The following is a 21,717-nucleotide window of genomic DNA, read 5'->3' on the forward strand; positions in this document are numbered from 1 at the left end:
TTGACATGAGGGCTTAAGTTTTAAAATTTCTTGTCAAGAATGAATGTTTTAAGAAACTGGAAGTGATCTTTTAGTTCAGGTGAGGTAGTAATGTGCTGTGGTGAACTGACTGTGACCCTTCAGGAGTTAAAAGCAGGTTTAGAAATGGATGGATGTCTCTTAGCATTATTGTAAAGTATTTTTTCTCAAATTGTCTTTAGTCAAGCAGTTTTATTCTTATCTTCCAGGCTGAATGCAGTAGCAGCTGATTAAATTTTATTTCTGGTTTTTAAGGTGAAAATCCTGCAGTAAGATCTAACTTTGTTCTAGCTCAACTGATGTGGTTGAGTTTATTACAAACTAAAACAAAAATGTTTTACTAATTACTAGAATGATGGTGTTGCCATGCCATTGCTGTCCATCGATATTGCCAGAACTTTCTCTGATGACACTTTTGCTGGTTTGCTTCCAGGCTTTGCCCAGGATTAAAACTCTCTAAGCTCATGCTTAGAGACTGGATATCCTCACCATTATGCTGCAGCTTATGCCAGAGCAAACTCTGACAACATTTCACTTTATGACCAAATATGGTATTTCACATTCATAATCAATGTGTGCATGCAGCAAGGGTTCTGGTGGTCTTCCTAGGTCTGACTGAGTCTGAAGTAGAATGTCAAAGACTTCTATGCATGCTTTGTCAATGACAAATTCAAAAACTTTTAATTAAAGAAGAAAAGCCAAGCACAAACAGTAAATCCTGGGAACAGTGAAGACTGAAGAAAAGCCATTAAGCCTCTGTTACATCTGACTGCATTTCACTGAAACTCAATATTCATTGTTAGAAATCTCACTCCAAACTGAGAACAAATAAGAGACTGGCTAAATCTCTGTTTCTCCTGCTGAAGAGGTCACCCTAATTAGGCACCAAGAGCAAACTGCTGAAAACAGACTACTCTTTCACTCTCCTGGGTCTGTTAATTGCAACAAAGAGGCTGTTTCTCAGTATTTTGTCTCTCTTTTAAAGTAAAAAAAAATCCAATTGTTTAGGGAAAATGTGGAAGGAAGATAAATTAATTTGTAATCCCCCCAAAATACAAATACAATATTGCAGTTATATTTTGTTATTTTTTTCCTGCATTTTTTTAAAAGCAAGCCTGCAATTATGTACATTCATATAAAATATCAAATATGCTTCATATTTATTTTATGTTTTTTTAAATCTACCTTCCAGTTTCATCTAGATTCTAGAACAAAGCAAATAAAATAACCAAAATAACCACCTTATGTATGTAATGAAGTAAGATTATATTCTGCTGTTCATATTTATTGGCACCTTGATTAAAGAGTACTAAGATCTTTATAAGGTCAAACATTTATCTTTGTATTTTTGATTGCAGTACATTTAATTTTGGGGTCAAAGGTCAACAATAGCAGTCACTAGATGAGACCTTTACAATTGCAAAGTGTTTAGACTGAAACCAGAGAAAAGCTTTTTCTGCCCTCCTATCACAAAGATGAGGGGGAAGTATTCTATAGACTACTGGGACTTGGACTAGGACAGTGGTCCTTTGGTTATAAAACTAAGATTGAGCTTTTTCACAAACCACAATCCAGGCAAATTTTTCATGGTATTTCCAATCCTAACCCAAGTTTTGAAGAGAAGCTGTAGAATGAAATCCAAGAGCAGAATGTAAAGCAGAATGTTCACAGATCCCTTTGTCTTCAAATTTGGGAAATGCTTCAGAAAAAGACAAAGTGCTGTCCTACATGTCAAAAACTATATGTATAAAAAGAGTAAGAACATTTTCCAAACATGAACATGCTGAAATTCACAGTAGGATTATTCTGAAATCCTACCTTCAGATTAGGTAATTAAGCTTTTATTACGTTATATTATATTGCTGCAATAAAAACTTAATTTATTGTAACAACGTTTATGCATCTTTATGAGGAGTGTCAACAAATATGGTTGGAAATCTTTAAGAGTCTGACATCTTTGTGATCAAGCCAAAATCCATGTGCTGACCCTGCATCTTGAGTCGATACAGAGCTACGGTGAATAAATAAAGTCAAGTTTCATTTGTTTGTCTTGATTTGTCTGAACATTTGTCTGAACACCTAAGCAATGGGTCATTTATTTGATTAAACTATAGAGGAGTCAGCAATAAACCCAAAGTCTGTGGTCATCACAAAGTTGTAATGAACTCATTACACTGAGCTTTCTAAATCTGTTGCAGCAGTGTCTCCTGCACCCAGCATCACCACCCAAGGAGAGGGTGAACCCTGCTAAATATATTTAGCTGTCCCAATTAGATGACCTCATTTTCACCATTATTGCTCCACTGCTTTTCCACTGTTTACATGGGGGCTCCATTACTGATCAAAGATTAAACCTGCACCAATTAGCGGTTAATAAAACCAGCTCGTGTTAAATATCAGCAAGAATGAAAGACACTTAACTGCAAATTCAGCTGATATTTGCTCCCGGCTGACATCCCAAACTTTATATGAGAGGATGAAAGACTGCTTAATGCCAAACTAGATGTGGAGCTTTAAACTTTTGCTGTGTGTTTTCATTATTTTTTTGGAAAACAAACATTTACACTTGTCTTTCTATTAAAATACAAGGCAAAAGATGTGGTTCAAGTAAAATATTTTTGTTTATTTTTATGCAATGTGCAGGTAATACAGAAGAAAATCGGAAGCCCAGTGCATCAGTGAAACAATGAATCAGTGTGCAACACAAACTTGCATTCACACGCTCCACATGCCTCTGTGGTGATGATCATCAGCAGTCCAGTCACAGCTAGCAGAACGTGACTGTTACATATCTCATCCTCCCCAGCAGCAGCGTTCTCACCAAGAGGAAACGCCTCGAGACTTTGGGGCGTTTTATGTAAAACTGATCTGTCACCAGTTGGTGCGGCAGCTTAAAGCCACCAGCCTTTCTGTCATGCTATAGCCTGAGCAGATTTGTCACAACTATAATTGTTGAACAAGCAAATTTTAACCTTGAAAATCTAAAGGAAAGGAGCACTTCAAAAACATAGCTGAGCAGTCCTGTCACCTCGATGTAAGATATGGATTTCATGAGTAGAAACTGCTTTTTTTCTCTTTTTTTGAAATATTTTAACCAGATTTTTTTCAGCAATGCACTTTTTCATGTCGTTTCTCTTGCAGTATTAAAGCTGCTTTGTCTAGATCAGATTTCCTGGTCATTCAGCGTCACTGGTCTCTAAGTAGGACATGAAGCTTTTTCCTCAGCTGGGACAGAGAAGCAGATCAGAGTCAGTGATGGTGAGGATGGAGCTTAAATACGGGACAAAATACAAGAAGAAAACTTGTTAGAAGCTGGGGCCTCGAGTCCATCTTCCCTAAACATGAAGCTAGAGTCACAGTGAGATAGTTTAGAAACAACAATACTTAAAATATTTGACCCCAGTAACCCAGTTGAAAAGTAATGCAGAGGAAATGATTAGTAATTCGATCACTTGCATAATTCTTCTGTTATTGTTGTGTATTTAGCAAATAGAAATCATTTTTATAGTTCTAACAGACCTGAAACAAGAGAACTTTGGTCTGATTTTTCTTCAGTCACAAAGAAAAAAAAGGTCCATGTCTTTTTTTTTTGGTTTATGTAAACTTTCACCTTTTACTGCATATGCAGTGTATATGATTTATCGACTGTGTTTTGTCTCAAGCTAACTCTGCAGCATGATGTGGTCTCGTTCTGTCTGGGGACTGCTGCCAATGTCTATTTTAGTAACGTTCCTTCTGCACACAGAGGAAACTGTTCACCTGTGTCATATAACTGCAAATGTTGAGGCTTGGAAATGTCACTTTTCTGAAAACTACCATCAGCAGACTGCGTTTTAACGTGCTTGTTATCGCTATTGATTTCCTTTATGCAACTTTAAATGTCACAGTCGAAAGTATTTCTTAAATGCGGAGGTTTTTTTTAACTATATTGACTAATGACATGATTGTGAAATGCAGGCATTTATGTCTGAAGCACATGCAGCAAAGCATTGGAGCAACAGCCCTGTCATGCATCTGAATGGCTGACTGGACTGTGAAAGGTTTTTTGTGCACCCTTGAGCAGTTCTTCCGGCTCTTCGTTTACAGCGGTCCAGTTTTTATCACCTTCTGAGCTCCACTTCTCTCATTTCTCATTCCATTTTCCTCTGAGTCTTTCTCCCTCCTCCTCCTCTGCTTTTATTCACTGACCTGTTTCCAGGAGGCTTCTTCATAGTGGAGGATTTAAATTCTACCAAAACACAGTTTGCTGAATGCACATGCATTTAAAACTTCAGTATTAACATTTAACATTTTCAGCTTCAATCTTCTAAATGTTTTTTGTATTTAAACCTTTCTATAAATTATGCTTTTACAAGGATTTAGATGAACCTGGAAACTGGGCCTCAGAAAAGCTACTTGCTCATTGATGCAGGAAAAATAAACTTTCAGAGCAGAAACTTCAAACCATCATGAAACAAATTCAGATTTTTTTAAAATAATAAAACTTCTAATGTTTGGTTGAATCTGTATAAAATATATATATATATATATTTTTATGTGCAGTTTTTTTTTTTTGTCAGGTTGTTGGAGAGACAACATGGAGTTTGTATTCTCTTTTTTTTTACTTTTACTTTTAGAGCCCTGAGTGGTCAGGTCCCCACTTGATATCTCCGACCTTCCAGAGTGCTGCACCTTTTCTCACAGTTTGAGGTCTTCCAGTCGAAGGATGTTTCAGCTTCCACAAATACATTTCACCACCAGAGAGGTCGAAGCAAATGCATTTTCTTAGATTTGTGTTTTGATGGATATAAAGGTATTCAGTATTTCGCCTGCTCACTGAAAAGTTTCTAGTTTTCTAGAAATGTGTTAGTTGTTTTTGGTCCAGTCCAATTACTTGACATTATTATTAATTTATTGATTAAGATTTTTGGGAAAAAGATATTCTGTCATTTAAATACTAGATTAAGAACAAGATGAGCATATAATAAAAGGGAATATTGCAGAATATTTTAATTAATATTTATTTCTCAATTGTTTGTAATTTTTGAGGAGTAAAATTTGAAATCTAGATGTGATCAACTGTAAAGTATTTACCTGAGTGGTTTAATCCTTAAAACCAACCAAACACTGAAACAATTAAGATTGGATAAAGCAAGGACACATTTAAACTAAATTGCAGAAAGTAATACATCTTTGGATTTCTTGGTTTATGGAAGCTGTTGTGTTTCAGATGACTTGGGGTTTTTTTTGTTTTTTTTCTGGATACTCTAGTTTCCTCTCATGGTGCAAAACCATGAATGTGGGGTGGGAGGATAATTCATGGACTTGACCTTGAGAGTAGATGTGTGCATGGTTGATATTCATTTCATGCTCTGTCTTAGCTGAGAAATATCCCTGCATCCTGAAAACGTCATTTCAAATTCCAAACAAGTTCACTAAAACCAGAAGAACTTCTCTTTTCACAATAGTTTTAATTTCTCATCTATTTTAAGCTCAAGCAGATGAATCAACTATTCTTAAGAACAGTCTTGCATGATTTGATCAGTCTTTCAGAAGAATAAAAACATCCAACGTTTCTTTGTGAAAAGCGTTCTTGGATTCTAAGATGCTGCGCTTTAGGAAGGAAATCTGGAAGTCTACAACAAACAAACGCTCTGTGCTCTGATGGTGAGCCAATCTGTCCCACTAAGCTCATTGCAGATTTCTTTGACCAGATTGATCCTGCAAAACAAGCCCATTCATCACATACGGCAGCTTTGCTCCCATTTCATCTTCCTCCTGTTATAAAGCATATCATATATCCACTGACCTTTAGTGGAAATACCAGCGCAGACTTTGGATCTGCTGTTCTGCGTTCTAATGATCTTGGAAACTGCCAGAAACAAAACGAGGGGCGTCGATGGAAACACAGCTTTAATCAGGACCTGAAGGAACGGCTCCAACAGCAACCAGTCACTCAGTGTTTGCTGAAGATAAGCAGGAACAAGCTCACAGGAGAGCAAATAGACATAAAAACGTGATTGTGCGTCTGCTATCAATAACAAAACCTTCTTCTGATTTCTTATCCATTTTCAATTTCTATTTAGTGTTTTTAGTAAACAAGACAAATAAATTATCATTTATTTCTTGGCCACTTTTGTAAGTACACCTTGTATATTCACATAATCCCTTGGACCTACTTTTTGTGACAAGGTCAACACATTCGGCTGCACATTTATCACCTCTATGTCAATGATGTTGATGTGCATTCCAAACCTGCTCTTCCGGGTTGAGATATATTAATTGTGGCGGCAGCAGGAGTACAGTGAGCAGTTCAAGAAACCAATTTATTTTAAATTCTCTAGTATCTGACTTGAAACCCTTCCAAGAGATGTCCAATTAGCTGCTTGAGTGCTTTAACTAAGCAGATCTGGACACTCTTGCATATAAGCTAAAAATTTCCATTTAAAACTATGTATTACCTCATGTTATTTTGTGGTAATACCGTAACTGAGGCTAATGACAGAGACATCATATTTGCATATTTATGAAATTGAAATGAGATGCACATCATTTTCATTTGCAGTGAAAAGTTTACTGAGTGAAACAGTGGAGCTCCTGAGAATTGCCTCATTTTTTATCTAGTGCTCCCCTGAGCTGCTTAGAGAACACTCCTGACATCGTGTCTTTTCCAGAGCCCACACACTTTGAAACAGCGCCAGCACCACATCCCACAGAAAAAGATTTATACAATATCCCATCGTCAAGCGGAAGCCAGCTTAAGTTGTGACCTTCTGGAGGCCTCAGCTTTCAGCAGCAAAGAGAGCATTAAAAAGTAAACGTGGGGCTGCAGCTGCAGTTCTTTCATGGCATTTGATGTCTTCCTCACTTTGGGGGATTTTCATGTAAATTTGACTGCTTTTGACAGAATAAAACACAGATCACTGCTTCACGGTGCAGTCAGAACACAAAGAGGAACCTGGAATGGTGAGAGAACACTTAAACATTACTAATATTGGTGAAAAAAAAAAGAAAAAGAAAAGGAAAGTGTAGTAAATGGATGAACATATTCCAGCTCATTTTTTAATCACATCAATGTAGTCATTAAAAATGACAGTGGAAGAAGCTTGCATTAGGATTTCAAAATGAACTGTACAAACTATCTGTCAGGATCTGTTTTTCTGTGTTTATTTTGAGTTTCTGTGTTTCTGAGTCTCCGTGTTTTCCTGTCTGCCCTTGATTATTCTCATGTGTCTCGTTCCCTGATTACCTCCTGTGTATTTAGTGTCACCAGTGTCTCTGTGTTTCTGTCGGGTCCTTGTCGAATGTTTGGTTCCAGTCTGTCTTGCTGTCCCTTCATTTAGCCAGTTGCTACCAGTGATGAGCCTTAGCCTTCCGCTCAGCTATGCTGCCTGGTATTTGGGATTGTTGGACTTTGTATTTTTGGGCATTGATCATTAAAACCATCATTATTCATCTAATCCTGGGTCTACTGCCTGCTGCTTCACCACAATTCCTGACACTATCTGCTGCAACTTTAACGTCCAAATGCTGCAGAACGAGTCTGTCTTACCATGTGAAAGAAACAGCTGATCTAGAGTAAACTGAGAACCATTAGATCAATAATCAATGATCAATGATCAATAATCATTATTCCAAAAACCAAAAAATAAATCCAGTTAGCAATACATCTGTTTTCTCTTGAACAGAACTATTGTCACAGGGGTCATCATAACATGACATTGTTTATAAATTTCAATAGTGGACTTGCTTAACCTGAAAAGAGAGTTAGTTTGTTCATCTTCTGCATTTATTCCGCCTATAAGAGAGAAAAGTAATTTTTTGTCCCTTTACATCAATTTCATTGACAAATAAAGTTTTACTGACTTGATGTTGTGCAACAAATAGTTTACCATACATCCTAAAATTAACAAGAGAATTGTACCTGTATAAAGTGTAATTTTTATATTTGTTATGGACAAGAAAATGAACAAATTAGACTGAAAACAAGTAAACAGAAAGGAAATGCCAAAACTGCACATAAATATCTCACAATTAAACATTTACCGGTAACCATTTTTTTTTACTGCCTACATATTTGAGCCTTTCTTATTGATTTTAGTTGGTCAGTGGATGACATTGCAAATAATATAATTTTCCCTATATATTTCACTTTTATGACAAATAGCAAGGTACATTTCTGGATTGTTTAGTTATAATTAATGAAAAACAGACCAAATCTAAATTTTATTTGTAAAAATGATCTCTGTTGTTTTCATGGTGACTTACTCTGCAGATTCTGTGGTTTATGTCCTGTGAGTTATTAGAGTAAATGTGAATTGTTTTGATCTGTATAATCATAGAAATTCAAGTCAACTTTTGGATGATTAAGCCCCTCTGTTGGACAGGTCTGCTTTCACAACGGAGAAAAATCTCCTCCTCTTGTTGTCATGACACGATTCAGGCTGATAATTCATATACAGTACATGATGTCAATGTTAAACTAGATCAAGTATTTTAACAGAGTTAAAAATAAATCTGGAAATGTCATTTTTTTAAGTCAGACAAAAATTTGTGATAAGAATCTGATTATATTTTGTTCATCTGATATGAGTTAATGCATCTGACAAGCCAACTTTTCTCGCTGTACTTCCTGCTGTTGTCACTGCGGGGCGACTGGAGCTGCCAACAAATGTGGGAGACTTTTTTTTCTTTTTTTGCTGCTGAAAAGACTATACCTGTCAAATTAAACTACCTTAAAGCTATATTATCTAGACTCTGGCTCTATCTGTAACCACTCACTATCTTTGACCCACTCTCATTAACTTCCACTAAGTTAAAATGGGAGCTGACAGCCAGCAGGAGTCTGAAGCTGTCTCTTGTCTGCTGTAACTTGTCACTCTCTGCAGCCCTACCAGCTCCATGTGTATTGGGCTGAATATTTCCATCCTGTTTGTGTGCATGTAAGCATCTGTTTCTCTCTCCCAGTCCAGTACACAGTGATTCCTCCTGCCAGGGGACATGGGTGCCGACCCGGCTATTGTTGACGCAGCTGTTGGCGGAAACCGTATCTCTCTTTGCCTTGTCATGTTTCTGGTCTATTTGCTTTCTTATCAGCCTCTAATTGTCAATGTCATTGTGGATTTAATGATTTTATCCCTGCAATATTACATTCTTGCATGCTGCTAGTGTCGACCTCTCGCTTTTATTCCATATTTCTCTTTAGGGGTTTGAACTTCCCATGGCGCCACAGGTTTTTTGTTTAGCAACCAATTCATTTACTTGAAATCAGTTTTTGCATTGTAGCTTGGTGCTTCTGGCTCCATAAAAGGAGCTGCAGCTCCCGGAGGCAGTAAGCCAACTTATAAAGAAATCACTTACATACAGAAGAAAAATCAGCAAATGGAAAAGTCAGTGATCCGCAACACAATATTTTACAGATATTATCTACAGACACTATGTACCCAGGTTTGATGGCCATAACTGCCAAAAGTCGTTCAGGATTGTATTTGTGAAAAGAGAACGTGTCGTACTGCCTCCACATGGGCACGTCTTGGTCTTTCATCTCACTAGCACACTGTGTGCCTGTCACAAGGAGTCCTTATAAAAGGCTCAAGGTGAGTCTCATTTTATCAAGGCTCATCTATTGGAAATTTCCAGTTCACACATGTGACTGACTGGTAACAAGATGCCATTTAGACACCCCATACTTCCAACTGGGTCTTAGAAATTAGGAGACACTGGTCATTTGTTAATCACTGGAGAAATACAAAAACTTTTAGATTGCATGTTAATAAGGAAGTGTACAGAGTGTCATAACAAGAGTTTCTAAAATAGGACTGTAAATGTTTTGTTTTGGTTTTTTTTCTAATCTACACTCAGCCACAAACATACATTGATTTATACTAAATTTGGTTCTGTCTTCTTTAATAAGCTACAAAGAAAACATCTATGAGCAAGGGTGTGGCAGGAATCTGGTTGGATATTTACCACTTAGTGGGACAGAATCAGTGGAGCTTATATAAGGATGATGTTTCCTTAACCAAGCAAAGTCTATACATTTTCAAAACAGTTGGGCTCAGCATCACACCAAATATTAATGTGAGCCTTCTTCATCCATTCCAATACCAACTATGATGTGTCTGAAGTGTCTGACCAAATAAAATTTCTTAGGATTCTCAGGAATGTCCTGGAAACAGTTAAGGTCAAGACTATCGTAAACTGAAATCTCTTTCTTCTCTCCTTTATTTCTTTAAAGTTAAAACCTTCAAAGCATCTGAAATTTACATCTGTCTTCATGGAGAGTCAATTACCTTATCGAAAAATGTTGTAAAGTCAAAATGTGCAGAGATTGAGATGTTTCACAACAGCAATGTAAAAATACTTTGGAGGAATCAAGGTAAAGTTTTCAAACCTATGTACCCTGCACATACTGTCAAGCACGGTGGTGACAGCATTATGCTGATAGTCTGACTTGATGTCAGTCAAACAGGGGAAACAATGGGTGTCCCAGTGGGTCAATGACACTAAAAATGAAACATCAACTTTGATTAGAACAGTGGTCAAATATCTGGGAAGAAATATCCTAGAAGTGTCCTGATGGAGGCAAACTGCAGACACTAGCAGTGGTGCTTGAACGTATATCCATACCTTTAACTAGCAGTAGATTAGAGGAAACTCCACGTAAAATACATATATATATATAAAAACCATACAGTATATTATAAATTATAGACTATAATATTAATTTTGAAAGAACAAAACAGAGAAAATTTAAAACAACCAGAGAGAATAAGTCTTGGTATAAAAACATAAATATGCACTTTTCATTAAAAATGAAAGATCTGAGCTCTGAAAGGTTCCTAATCTTCTTTCCTCAGTTGAATTCATGTCTGTCTGAGAATTTCATCAAAGAAACCACCTACATTCTCTGACTTTACAGGCACCAGGAAAAACTCATGAGCTTCGTTGAATGAAGACAAACACCCTCACAGATCAAAGCAGCAGAGCATCAGTGCTGGAGCATGTCTAAAAAAGCCTCCTGAGCACCTGTAAACTCCAAAAACTCCCATCAAACATCTTCTGATGACAGAAGCATGCACACACGTTTAATATTAATCAACTATATTGTAAGAAAGTAACAAGAGAATAGTATACTGCTGTTTCTAATTTGCAGGATTTGTGCAAGCATAAATATATAATGTATGCAAACAGAAAAACAATAAATCAGTTTCTGTAAAAGCCCAATTTAAAGTAGTAAGACAGAGAAAATGTCCAACTAGGGCTGTGTACATTGGTGTCAAGGTTTGAAACACACTCACAAAGTCTGCATGTTTGTGGAAAAGCTAAGTGACATGACAAAAGCATCTGGGATGTGTTGGTTACAGTCCAGATGAAACCTTTTGTTTAAACAAAGATCATCAGGGAAAGAAGGTTGTTACAAAAGAACAATGCAGGTGTCTACCAAGCAGACACGAGGCTAACAGAACCGCTGACAACACAAGGAAATGCTGGATCAAAGCTTTAAATGAGCTGCTTAAATTAGGCTCTGTAGAAAAAGTGTCAACCAGAGAGGAAATCTACCCATCCACCCAGGTTGCTTAGTATGTTTGGAGGAAAGACAGACACAATTCTTTTAAAGAAAGGCTTTGCTAGCAAAGCTAACAAAAGTCAAATCTGTGGAGAATCAAATAGAGGAGGAACTGTTCACCTTACTCTAAAAATAACAACAGTTGGTATTTACAACGCTAATTATTGCCACATGTTAATGTTTTCCAATATAGACTACCACCATCTAAAGAAATGTATGTTTTAACATTTCAAAACACCACATTTATCCTAATATACATTAAAAGTGGAAACTATTTTGGCCCAACCAAAGAAGCCAACATCTTCAGTTTTCCTTCCTTGCAAAGTGTCTTTGCTAAGCAGTCATGACACAATATATCTGTATTATTGTTTAATAATGTCTGAATTGTTTTTTTTTTGTCCGTTTTAGGGTTAATATTACAACTATCTTAGTTATCTGGTTTCCTCCACATTTAGCCTGCATGATGCTGCCGTTTGTAAAACAAACTCCTCTTAAAAACTTCTTAGATTTGCTTAGTGCTTAAGTTTTGCTAATAGATAAAACTTTACAACCCATTCACCCCATGATTTTTACATCTCTCCTTTTTCGATTCACTCCCCTCTGCTTATACATTTGCAGCCAAGCAAACAAGAAACCATCATAAAGTGCAGCCAGGTTTGACAGGAACACAACAAAATAAAATCTTAATCACCAGCATGATAAGGACAGAATCTCCTCTCTGAATGCCAATGAGAATCCCTTGGTTTCTGTCTTAAATTATTAAAAAATAAAAGAATTGAAAATTATTTTCAAGATCAACAGTTGTTAAATATTCCATAAAGGCCTTATACATGTGAATGTTTAGCCAAGTATTTATGCTTGTTCTCTAAACACGAGTAAAAATTAGGACATCATAAAAGGAATAATCTTTATTATTAATAGATGAACTTGGCATCTCAGCAGCAACCAGCCCAACATCTTCATTTCTGACAAATGATCTGCTGTATTTAACCCCATTGAGAAAGTTAGAATAAATCCTGTTATTGTATCATTTTACAGTTGAACTAAATGAGATTTTATCTTTTAGATCATAGTTGCAACAGAGGAGATAAAAGGGTAAAGATTTAAACTTTTACATTCAAAGTCTGTGCTCAGACTTTATCTTTGTGCTTTAAGGCAGATGCTGAGATAAAACATTAACAGGAAATGACATCATTCTGAACATGGATTTATTTTCGCTCTCAAAATCAAGATATCCAGAGAAGTAACTCAGTTTTTTGTTTTATATACTTATTCAACATGTGTAATCAGTCTGGTGATGACACATGATATCTGACAATATCGTTCCTCACATTTTTCCTTGGAAGAAAGATTCAACCAGTAAAACTGAATTGATTGCAACAATCATCCTTGACCCTCTTCTTATTAAAGGAAACTGCTTCTCCTTATTGCCAGCAGCAGCTGGTGTAAGATCAGGGTCAGGGAATGGACTGAAGTGAAATTAAACACGATCAGCTTTTTTTCTGGGGTTCATTAAAAACCAAATTAAATCAAATTTTGACTTCTGTGTGACTGTGCTCCTGCAGGTACTGACTGCTGGATAATGATACAATAACTCCAACATTCATTTTACCATTTACACTGTGCATTTTTACCTGTTTTTAGTCTGTTTTGTCTCTTTTAGTAACGAAGATGAGTCACTGGACATTTAATATCAACCAAGTGTCAATTTGTTTCATTGTCTGTTTTAAGGAAATGTGTTTCAATTTTATTCACCTGCAAGAGGTCAATCAGAGCAATTTTGATTGGATCAGAGATCATCATCTCTCATATCTCAATAAAGTAGCTGATCCAAATTATAATCAGAACCACAATCAATAAAAATCTAGCATCTTGGGAGGCTAAAGGACAGAAACAATATAAACTTTTATACATATTTATCACATTTCCGGTACAGACCTCAGGATAAAGCCTTTTTTTTCTTTTTGCTTTTCTGAGCATCACACTGTAAAAATGTTAATTTCCTTTACAAGGAAATAAACCACAACACCTAAAGGCCTTATCTTATCACTGTGTTTGCCATCATAAATCATACACTTAAAGCCCCCCTTCTCTAGTTTTAGATGTAGTTTGTATAAACTAGAAGTGTTCATAAGTTCTGGCTACTTCCACTAAATCAAATACAACATATCTTCCCAAACAGCAAAGGCATTTCCATACTGAGAAAATGTAGATTTAAATGTAGACCTCTGCATCTTTCTGTATCTGTAGCTGGAAGTTTTGAAGGACACAGTGAGAAAGGCTCGGTTGGGGGGCTGTATTCAGGGCAAGCCAAGATCCGCAGAGGCTTTTTAAGCCTCTTTTTATTTTTTTTGACCAGCCAGCTGTAGGCCCATTTACCATTTCAACACTCTCTGTGAAATGGCGGAGATGCTCTTAATTAGGTGTGAACAATAAATTGGCTTCAACCAATTCCCGGTAGTGCATATAAGGAAGGTTTCTCCTTTTGATCATTTGGCCAGGTCTCAGAAATCAAGCGTTCATGAAAGGCTATGTGCATTCAAATGTATGAAATTGCGGTGCGACATGATTCAGCCATGACAAACAGGAACTTTGAAGTGTAAAATGGGCAGCTGGCTGTCAAAGACCTCTTCGCCCTCACTTGGCCTCAGTAAAGGTGAATGTCAGGAATGAAGGCACTGAGACTTGCTGTTGCAGCACATAGACTCCCAGTTTTTATGGCAAACAAATGCAAAAGCAAACATGTAAAATCCTCCTGTTTCTTCAGGATGAGAGGAGTATAGAGAACATAGAGGGACCTACTGAATCAAAGATTAAAATCTGTTTGCTATTGATTGTTTAGGATCTTTAACAAAACTTATAATGAAATATTTTCAAAATTTTAGGTTGAACAAGTGATGCTCCTACAATATGAAATCAGAATGAAATATTTTCATCAGAGACTTTGGATTCATGTTTGGTTTTCCACTCATTTAATGCCGACTGCTTTTGGATCTCTAGTTTTTTTTTCAACCTGGGTTAAAATTGGTTACAAACCTGAAAATAAAATAAATGTTGGTGAAGTTTTATTTAATGTTTATTTTTCAGGTGTTCTTTGACATGATAATTCTGTACTGCTTTAATGTTGGCCTATCCCAAAATGACTATCAAATACTATGTAATTTGATGTCATAATGTGACAAAATAAAAAGCTCCATGGGATTTAAAAACAAATCCAAAACACTGCAAAAATACAATGTAGACCTGAAAAACTGGAATTAACAGGAATTATTCAGGCAGGCAAAAGGAAGCTTTGGATAGTAAGTAAAGAGAGTCAGAAATGACTGATTTTTCAGATTGCAGTCTTTTAAACTGTTCAGCTTAGAACAACTCATCACACTTAACCCCTTAAAAATGGATTCAGGTGATCATCCAGCTCCAACAATAGAGGAATTACACAAGAACCTGCAAAGAATTGTATTCACGCTTTGCTGCTTTAGTATCAATTTATACAGCTTTACAAATAAAAATTTTTAGTAATTTCCTATGCTCCCAAAATTCAATGTCAGAAATATCCTGCTGCGATTGTTTCACATCAGTTCTCCAATAAGACAAAGAAAGGGAAGGAAATTACAAAATAACACTTCTGGTATCTGCTTAGATCATAAAAAAATTGATTCTTCCCACTTTCAGAGAAATATTCTCAAATTGTGACTGCATGCCAGAGAGTGGGAGATTTACTAAGTGTTCAGGAATTAGTTTGCTTGTGTTGCCTTACTTTTCATTGAAGAGGATTCGTTTGAAAATTTCAGGAAGTAATTTCATTTTGTAGACTTTGAATTTAAATAACAACAGAAGGTGAATGGATGAAAAACTTTTTACAACTTTCCATAATAAAGGTTTTCAGGGTCTGTGAACAATTCTCAGTTTCAAATTCCCACCACCATTCAGAAACTACATCATAATCATTTTTATATTTATTGTATTTTTATCCAAAAGTTTAAATCTTCTCAAACCGATTAAGCTTATTTAAAAATATAAGCTGAAAACATTATTAGGTTAAAACAGAAATGTACATTACTGCTAATGTTCTGTGTTGTCCTCAACATTACACACAATATACTTACTAAATTAAACAAGAAAACATTCAATCTTGCTAAGAAATATGAATAAATAAGCTAACACTGGACCAACATAGAAGAGTGGTATATAGTATTTTATATTTTAACAATTTTCAATCTAAAAAGTGTGATTTGTATTTGCATTCACTCCCAATGAGTCAGTCCTTTATGGGAGGTCAGTCAGGATTTACCCTTTTGGCCAATTATAGCTGCAGGTCTTTCCAGACAATTCTGTCAGCACGACTCATCAAGAATTTAAATTTTGTTTAATCAGCTTAGAACACCTCATCACACCTAACCCTTTAAAAAATGGATTCAGGTGATCATCCAGCTCCAACAATAGAGGAATTACACAAGAACCTGCAAAGAATTGTTTTCAAATTACAATAAATTGTATTACAATACAATAAATTACAAATTACAATAAATTACAATAAATTGGCTTTGGCCCTGAACTTTGACTAAAGTGTTAAAAATCCTGATATTCCTTTGCTGTTTTGCATACATTTTGTATTTTGTTGTCTTGTTGGAAAGTGAATCTCTGCTCCAGTCTCAGGTCTATCAAGTTTTGTTAGCACTGTATTTAGCCATATCCCTGTATTCTAAGTTGAACTACCACAACTGTTTAAAAATTAGTTAATGGAAAAGTTCAAAAGAAAAAAGATGAAACACAAGAAAAAAAATGTAGCTATCCTGCTCCTCCACAACAGTGAAAAGCAGCTTTAGGTTGTTTAAATCATTTTCAGGATTAAGAGGTGGCTCTAATCCAGGAAGTCTTTAGATTTATTGCTTTGGTGGGAAAGGTGCATCAACATTACCGCATATACACACATATATACATGGTCAGAGTGACTCCCCTGGTGCTGGCAGCAGATGCAGGGCTGCCCAGATGAACTGTTATTGATGGAGAAATGTGTCATTCTGCCACCCACTGTCTCTGACACACTGCGTTGATGAAGTATGCTTCTGCACAGGCGTACAGCAGCGAGAGTTTCATAAGTCTGAAAGGAATTCAGACACTTACGCTGTAAAATAAATGACTATAGTTAATTAAAAGCTGAAATAAGTCAGCAGCTTTCACAATATAAACAAGTAAAAAAATCTAATCATATTACACATGCCTCATTCATACGGCACTGAAGTACTGCATTTTTTTCATATTTTGGGGCCATAGGAATTTCAGATCTAACAAATTTTAACAAAAGACAAAGATAACTAGCGTAAATACAAAATGTAGATTTCAAATGAAGATTTTACATAATAAATCATCTGTGGTTAGCCATGTTGTTTGTAAAGTTGGGTCCGGTTCCAGACTTGTACAATGAACACATCATTTAAGTAGAGCATGAAGTAGGCTAATGGGAAGAAAAGCATCAATTTAAAGAACATCAAGAACAGATGAAAAGCAAATCAATTGACATCTGCTGTGGATCTTCAATGAATCAGAGAAAGAGCCATTATGTTTAAATACAGAACCTTCCCAGAAGTGGCTGGCCTCCCAAATTACTCCAATAACTTATCAGTGGCTCGTCCAAAAGGCCAAAAACTAACCCAGAACAGCAACTAAAGCACTGCTTTTTTATAACAAGACATTTTCTCATAAGTGAAATAATCTGCCAGAGGAATTTCTCCTTTTCCATAAAGATTAAGGAATTATTTACTTAAAACAAGCTCCTATAGCTTTCTGAAAAACTACTTGTAAGTTAATTTTCTCTTATTTCAAGTGAAAAAACAAACAAACTAGAAACTAGACCAAAACTACTTGGTGATATTTTATGGTTTTGCAGTGAGAAGGCAAGACTTGCTTCAATTAATGTCAGAGTTCATGATTGGACAATTACAAAAGAAACTTAGCAGAAATGACCTCTATGGGACAGGCCCAAGACCAAAAATAACACAGACAGGCATCTCACATGACCAAAGTCCTGCTTGTTGGTAAAACATATTCAAGTCCAGCAATCAGTTTGTGTCCTTAAGCTTAAACACACTTTGGTTGTGCATCGAGACAAATTTCAAAAACATATCAGCATCCTGTCCTTTTAAGGTAGATAAGGGGCCAAAAACCTAATTTAAATGTTGTAGTATGACCTCAAACAGACTGTTCATGTTAGACAACCCTCCAACATGGCTGAATTAAAGCAATACTGCATGGAAACACGAGACAACATTCCACCATCATAAACATTTTTGGGGACATTGGTCGTAACAAAGAGTGACACAAACAGCTGTCAGGTCTAGGGGGCAGTCACTGTCCCCCCGTTGGGGCATGTTGATTCAGATAGCTTTTATCTCTAAAGAAACAGTTTGAAAACTGCTTTCTGAATTTAGACAGGTTATCGCTGGTATTAAAATCTGTTTGGTTGGATTAAGAGGAAATCTGTATATGATCGTTGTTGTTCATAAGTCTATGTGTTGAGCAAATTTTATCAGGAGTTTTAAACACTGACATAAAGTCGGACCTTTTCTACCGTTTAATATCTTCTTTTATCGCAGGCTGATTAATGAATGCCAAAGTACCTCTCTTCCCTGTGGTTTGAAGTGTGCTATTATGTAACAGAAAGCCTATCAGAACATGTCATTGCTTTTACAGCTTCATATTTCTCCCTTTATTCTCCCCTGAATGCAGTTTCGTGGAGCACATTTGAACAAAAGGCAAAGCGGTGCTGTTTAAGTGCTGTAATTTACAGTCCACCATAGATGGTGAGGCAGACTGCCATCTACTGGCTTTTAAAGCCTCCCCACGCGCCGCCTCCCTCCATCCACACCTCCTCACCACAGCCAGCATCACCCCTCCTCTTCTCAATTCCCACTCAAGAACTCAATTAATATGAAGACAGAGTTCACAAAAAGCCACCAGATAAATCCATGGGGGATGCAAACAACGCTTCTACTGACTGTCAGACCAGGTGATGGCCTGTAAATCAGCTCAACATCACATAATCAACATCAATCCACTCATTTCTTCCATGTCTGCATTTACAAGCAGCAGCTGCTGATGCTGAGATGAACCAGTCCTGCAGTTTGTCACCAGAGACCACTAGTGTCTTCTAGACAGATGATTTAACCCTTAAATAAGTTTCATCAATAACAACAGAAAGAAACTGAAGATGATATTCTGGTAAAGCACCAAAAATTAAACTCAAGATTAAAGCTATTAATTTCATTTTGATAAATGAGAATGTCCTAAGTTCAATCATAATTGATAACAGTATTATGGTTATTGTAAGAAACTTTTAAGATTTCCATCTTGTCTGTTCATGAGTCATTTCCCCCAAAACACACTTGTTGAGGAGGGAAAAGTTGAAAAACATTCAGAGATATACCTGATGATTTACATAAATTGTGATGTAAAACAATTTATGTCATTTTTATATAGGACATAAAAAGGCATGTTAACACCATATATTTATATATAATCTCCTCCCGCTACTATAAACACCCAACAGTACCTAATAATACATATTCCTAACTCTTAAAGCCTAGACACAGAGCTGGTTTCCCCTCCCCCCATCAGGGAAGGCAATGCTGTCAAGTTCTTGTAACCAACAAGAACCAATCATCTGAGCACAAAACACGAGACTCGTTGTGATCTGTTGGACGCACTGAGAATCTTCAAGCAGGAAGGTTTTATATGGAAATGGGATCGATTGGACCAGTGCTCGCACCAATGAGAAGCGTTTGATTTATGTTTAAGGGACTGTTGAGAGCAGCAGTCGCTTGGCAACCACCTAATGAATGTACGAAATATAGCGACCTATTTGCTGCAGCAGTTTAAAATAAATCTGTCAAGAGAACAGAGCTGATTCTTACAGAAACTCTGAGGAGAAAATGTCTCAAAGTGAAGTCACAGCTTAAATTGTGAGTGGAAACCTTCGTTCGGACCAAAAGTAGGGACTCAAATCAGACTAAAAGTCGTTCTGGCAATTAAGCAGTGCATTGGAAATCCTTCAGTGCATCGGCATTTAATTAATCGCTTCATATCAGCCCTCATTAGCCATGTTAGAGCGTGTCACAGACACACCGAGAATGTCTGTCTGTATCTGTGCATGTGGGCTGTTCTCCAGCCCTGGGTGAACAGTGATCCTCCTGAGCTGAGAAAAGACATGAGGGAGAAAAAAAATCTGCCTCAGTTATTCTTTACCTCAGATTCATGTCCTGAAACATGACAGAAGACATTGTTAAAGTTGGGAGATGGTGTAAAAATTATCAAAATTATCCAAAATTAAAAGATTAATAGAGAATCAAATGTACCTAGAAAATATTGATTAGCCTTTGAAAAAGACTAAGATGTTTAAAATTCAATCATAAAACAGAACTTTTATGATTGACATTATTTTATTGTGTAGCCTCTTCTAATGAACGTGAAAGACTGAAAATGGTATTGATGTGACGGTTACTGTGGAAACCAACTTTCCCCTGGCTACTCAGCGCTGTTCATCCTCAACTCCCCAGCTCTCAGTCTCAGCGTGTTTGCAGACAGAACATAGATAAGAAAGCTTTGACAATTTTTTATTAAAATAGCTGAAATTATTTAGAATATTTAAACTATGATGTTCTGAAGAATGACCATAATTGTTTTGTGGGTGTTATACTCCCATTAGATTTTAGTAAAAAAATAATAAGACTGAAGATATTTTTACTTACAACAGTTGGTCACAGCGAAACTGTTGGCAACCTCCAGATTGTCAATATGGGGTGTCAGTCTGAATTCCGAGGTTCCAAATTGAACCATTCCTATCCGAAACGCGCTGTACTCTTGATCTGCGCCCCTCGGAAAAAGTCCCCCTGAAATTATGACAAAAAGCCTGTTACACTTCCAAATAAACAACATGACAGATTTAGCGGCCAGAATTCATAATTTTATTTTATGCAAAATTATTTAACCCAATTTTCTTTTGTCTGAATGAGTTAGCAACTCACCAATTTGAACACTGGGGGAGCCCCCAAACGCGCAGACCCATAAAACCAGAAGAATAGAAAAAAATAAATTCACTATATTTCCCATGTCTACAGTTCAGGTGTCCACATCCACCAGATGAGTCTGGTCTTCCCTTGTTTCTCTTTGGAGGCGTTAGATCCAACACATATTAAGAACCTTTAGCCTCGGAGAGAAAATAAGAGGAAGTCTTCTTGAAATGTGCGTTTTGTAGCAGGTAAATGACACCAGTAGAGGAATGGTCGCCGGCGGTGAGGTTCTGCTGTCTCTTTTTCCGCTCCTCCTCGTCACTCCCCTTCCACCGGCAGCTGCGCCTCTTCTGAACGCACGGAGCCGGTGCGCGTCTCCGCTCCGCGCGCCGGAGATCTTCTCGGTATCACACCCACAACTGAGGAATGTTAATGAGAAGGCGGACAGACACGAAAAGATCCGAAAGTCAGCCACATGGAGACCAAACCACACGCCAACCTCTGAATAAATGGGAACGGAAGCTCCTGTTCAAGCTATTCAGTTTTTGTTTTCGCCTCTGGGTTTCAGTGCACATGATTACACAGGAGATTGGTGAACATTGTTCAGTCATGACACTATAGCATCATTAAGAGAAGTTAAATCATATTTACTTGTTTTCCTCAGACAACCGGACCCCTAAATTTAAGATAAAACACTCTTAAAAATATGAAGAAATGTTTAATTTTCGAGTCGACTGAGTGTTTTTAGAAAGCCATTATCACAATTTTCTGTTCTGAAACGATATCCTGAGGGGATTTACTTGCAGTTATTTGCAACATGCAGAGGTATGAAAACAAAATCACAACTGATCTATTCTCTGGGCTACTGGGAGTCAGAATGAAACGATAGAAGACCAACTTTGTAATTGCTTATATGATGTGACGGTTACTGACTTAGGTCTCACCATATTCCTCTTATTTTCTGTAAATAAAGTAAGAAAATTGGCAAAATGCAAACAGAAGAAAACCAAAATCTAAACACCCCAGTATCATGACAGACCTGCTCTGGACTCAAACCAGTCGACTACTGTACCAGAAGGTTCCTCAGTCGCTCCAGTAATGATCCATGGTCAACAGTGTTGAATGCTGCGCTGAACCCAAAGACAA

At 36.8% G+C, this 21,717-nt stretch overlaps 1 protein-coding gene across 11 annotated transcripts in view; it reads right to left on the bottom strand.

Moving 5' to 3' along the window:
• Nucleotides 1-21,717, bottom strand: part of gria2b (glutamate receptor, ionotropic, AMPA 2b) — a 46,338-nt gene extending 24,621 nt beyond the window's left edge. For 4 of the 11 annotated variants that reach the window (XR_006371654.1, XM_044126865.1, XM_044126863.1 and 1 more), the window contains exons 1-3: nt 21,611-21,716; nt 20,587-20,990; nt 20,311-20,451 (exon numbers count right to left, since the gene is read on the bottom strand). Coding sequence is in view for 8 of the 11 variants with exons in the window: in XM_044126865.1 (XP_043982800.1) it covers nt 20,311-20,451; nt 20,587-20,671 (226 nt within the window). In the remaining 3 variants the exon portion in view is untranslated. Of the gene's footprint in view, nt 1-20,310; nt 20,452-20,586; nt 21,037-21,610 lie in introns of those variants that run through there. The other 7 variants (XR_006371656.1, XR_006371655.1, XM_044126871.1 and 4 more) reach the window with 3 other exon arrangements.

Source organism: Gambusia affinis, linkage group LG09, assembly GCF_019740435.1.
Source record: "Gambusia affinis linkage group LG09, SWU_Gaff_1.0, whole genome shotgun sequence".
Taxonomy (NCBI): domain Eukaryota; kingdom Metazoa; phylum Chordata; class Actinopteri; order Cyprinodontiformes; family Poeciliidae; genus Gambusia; species Gambusia affinis.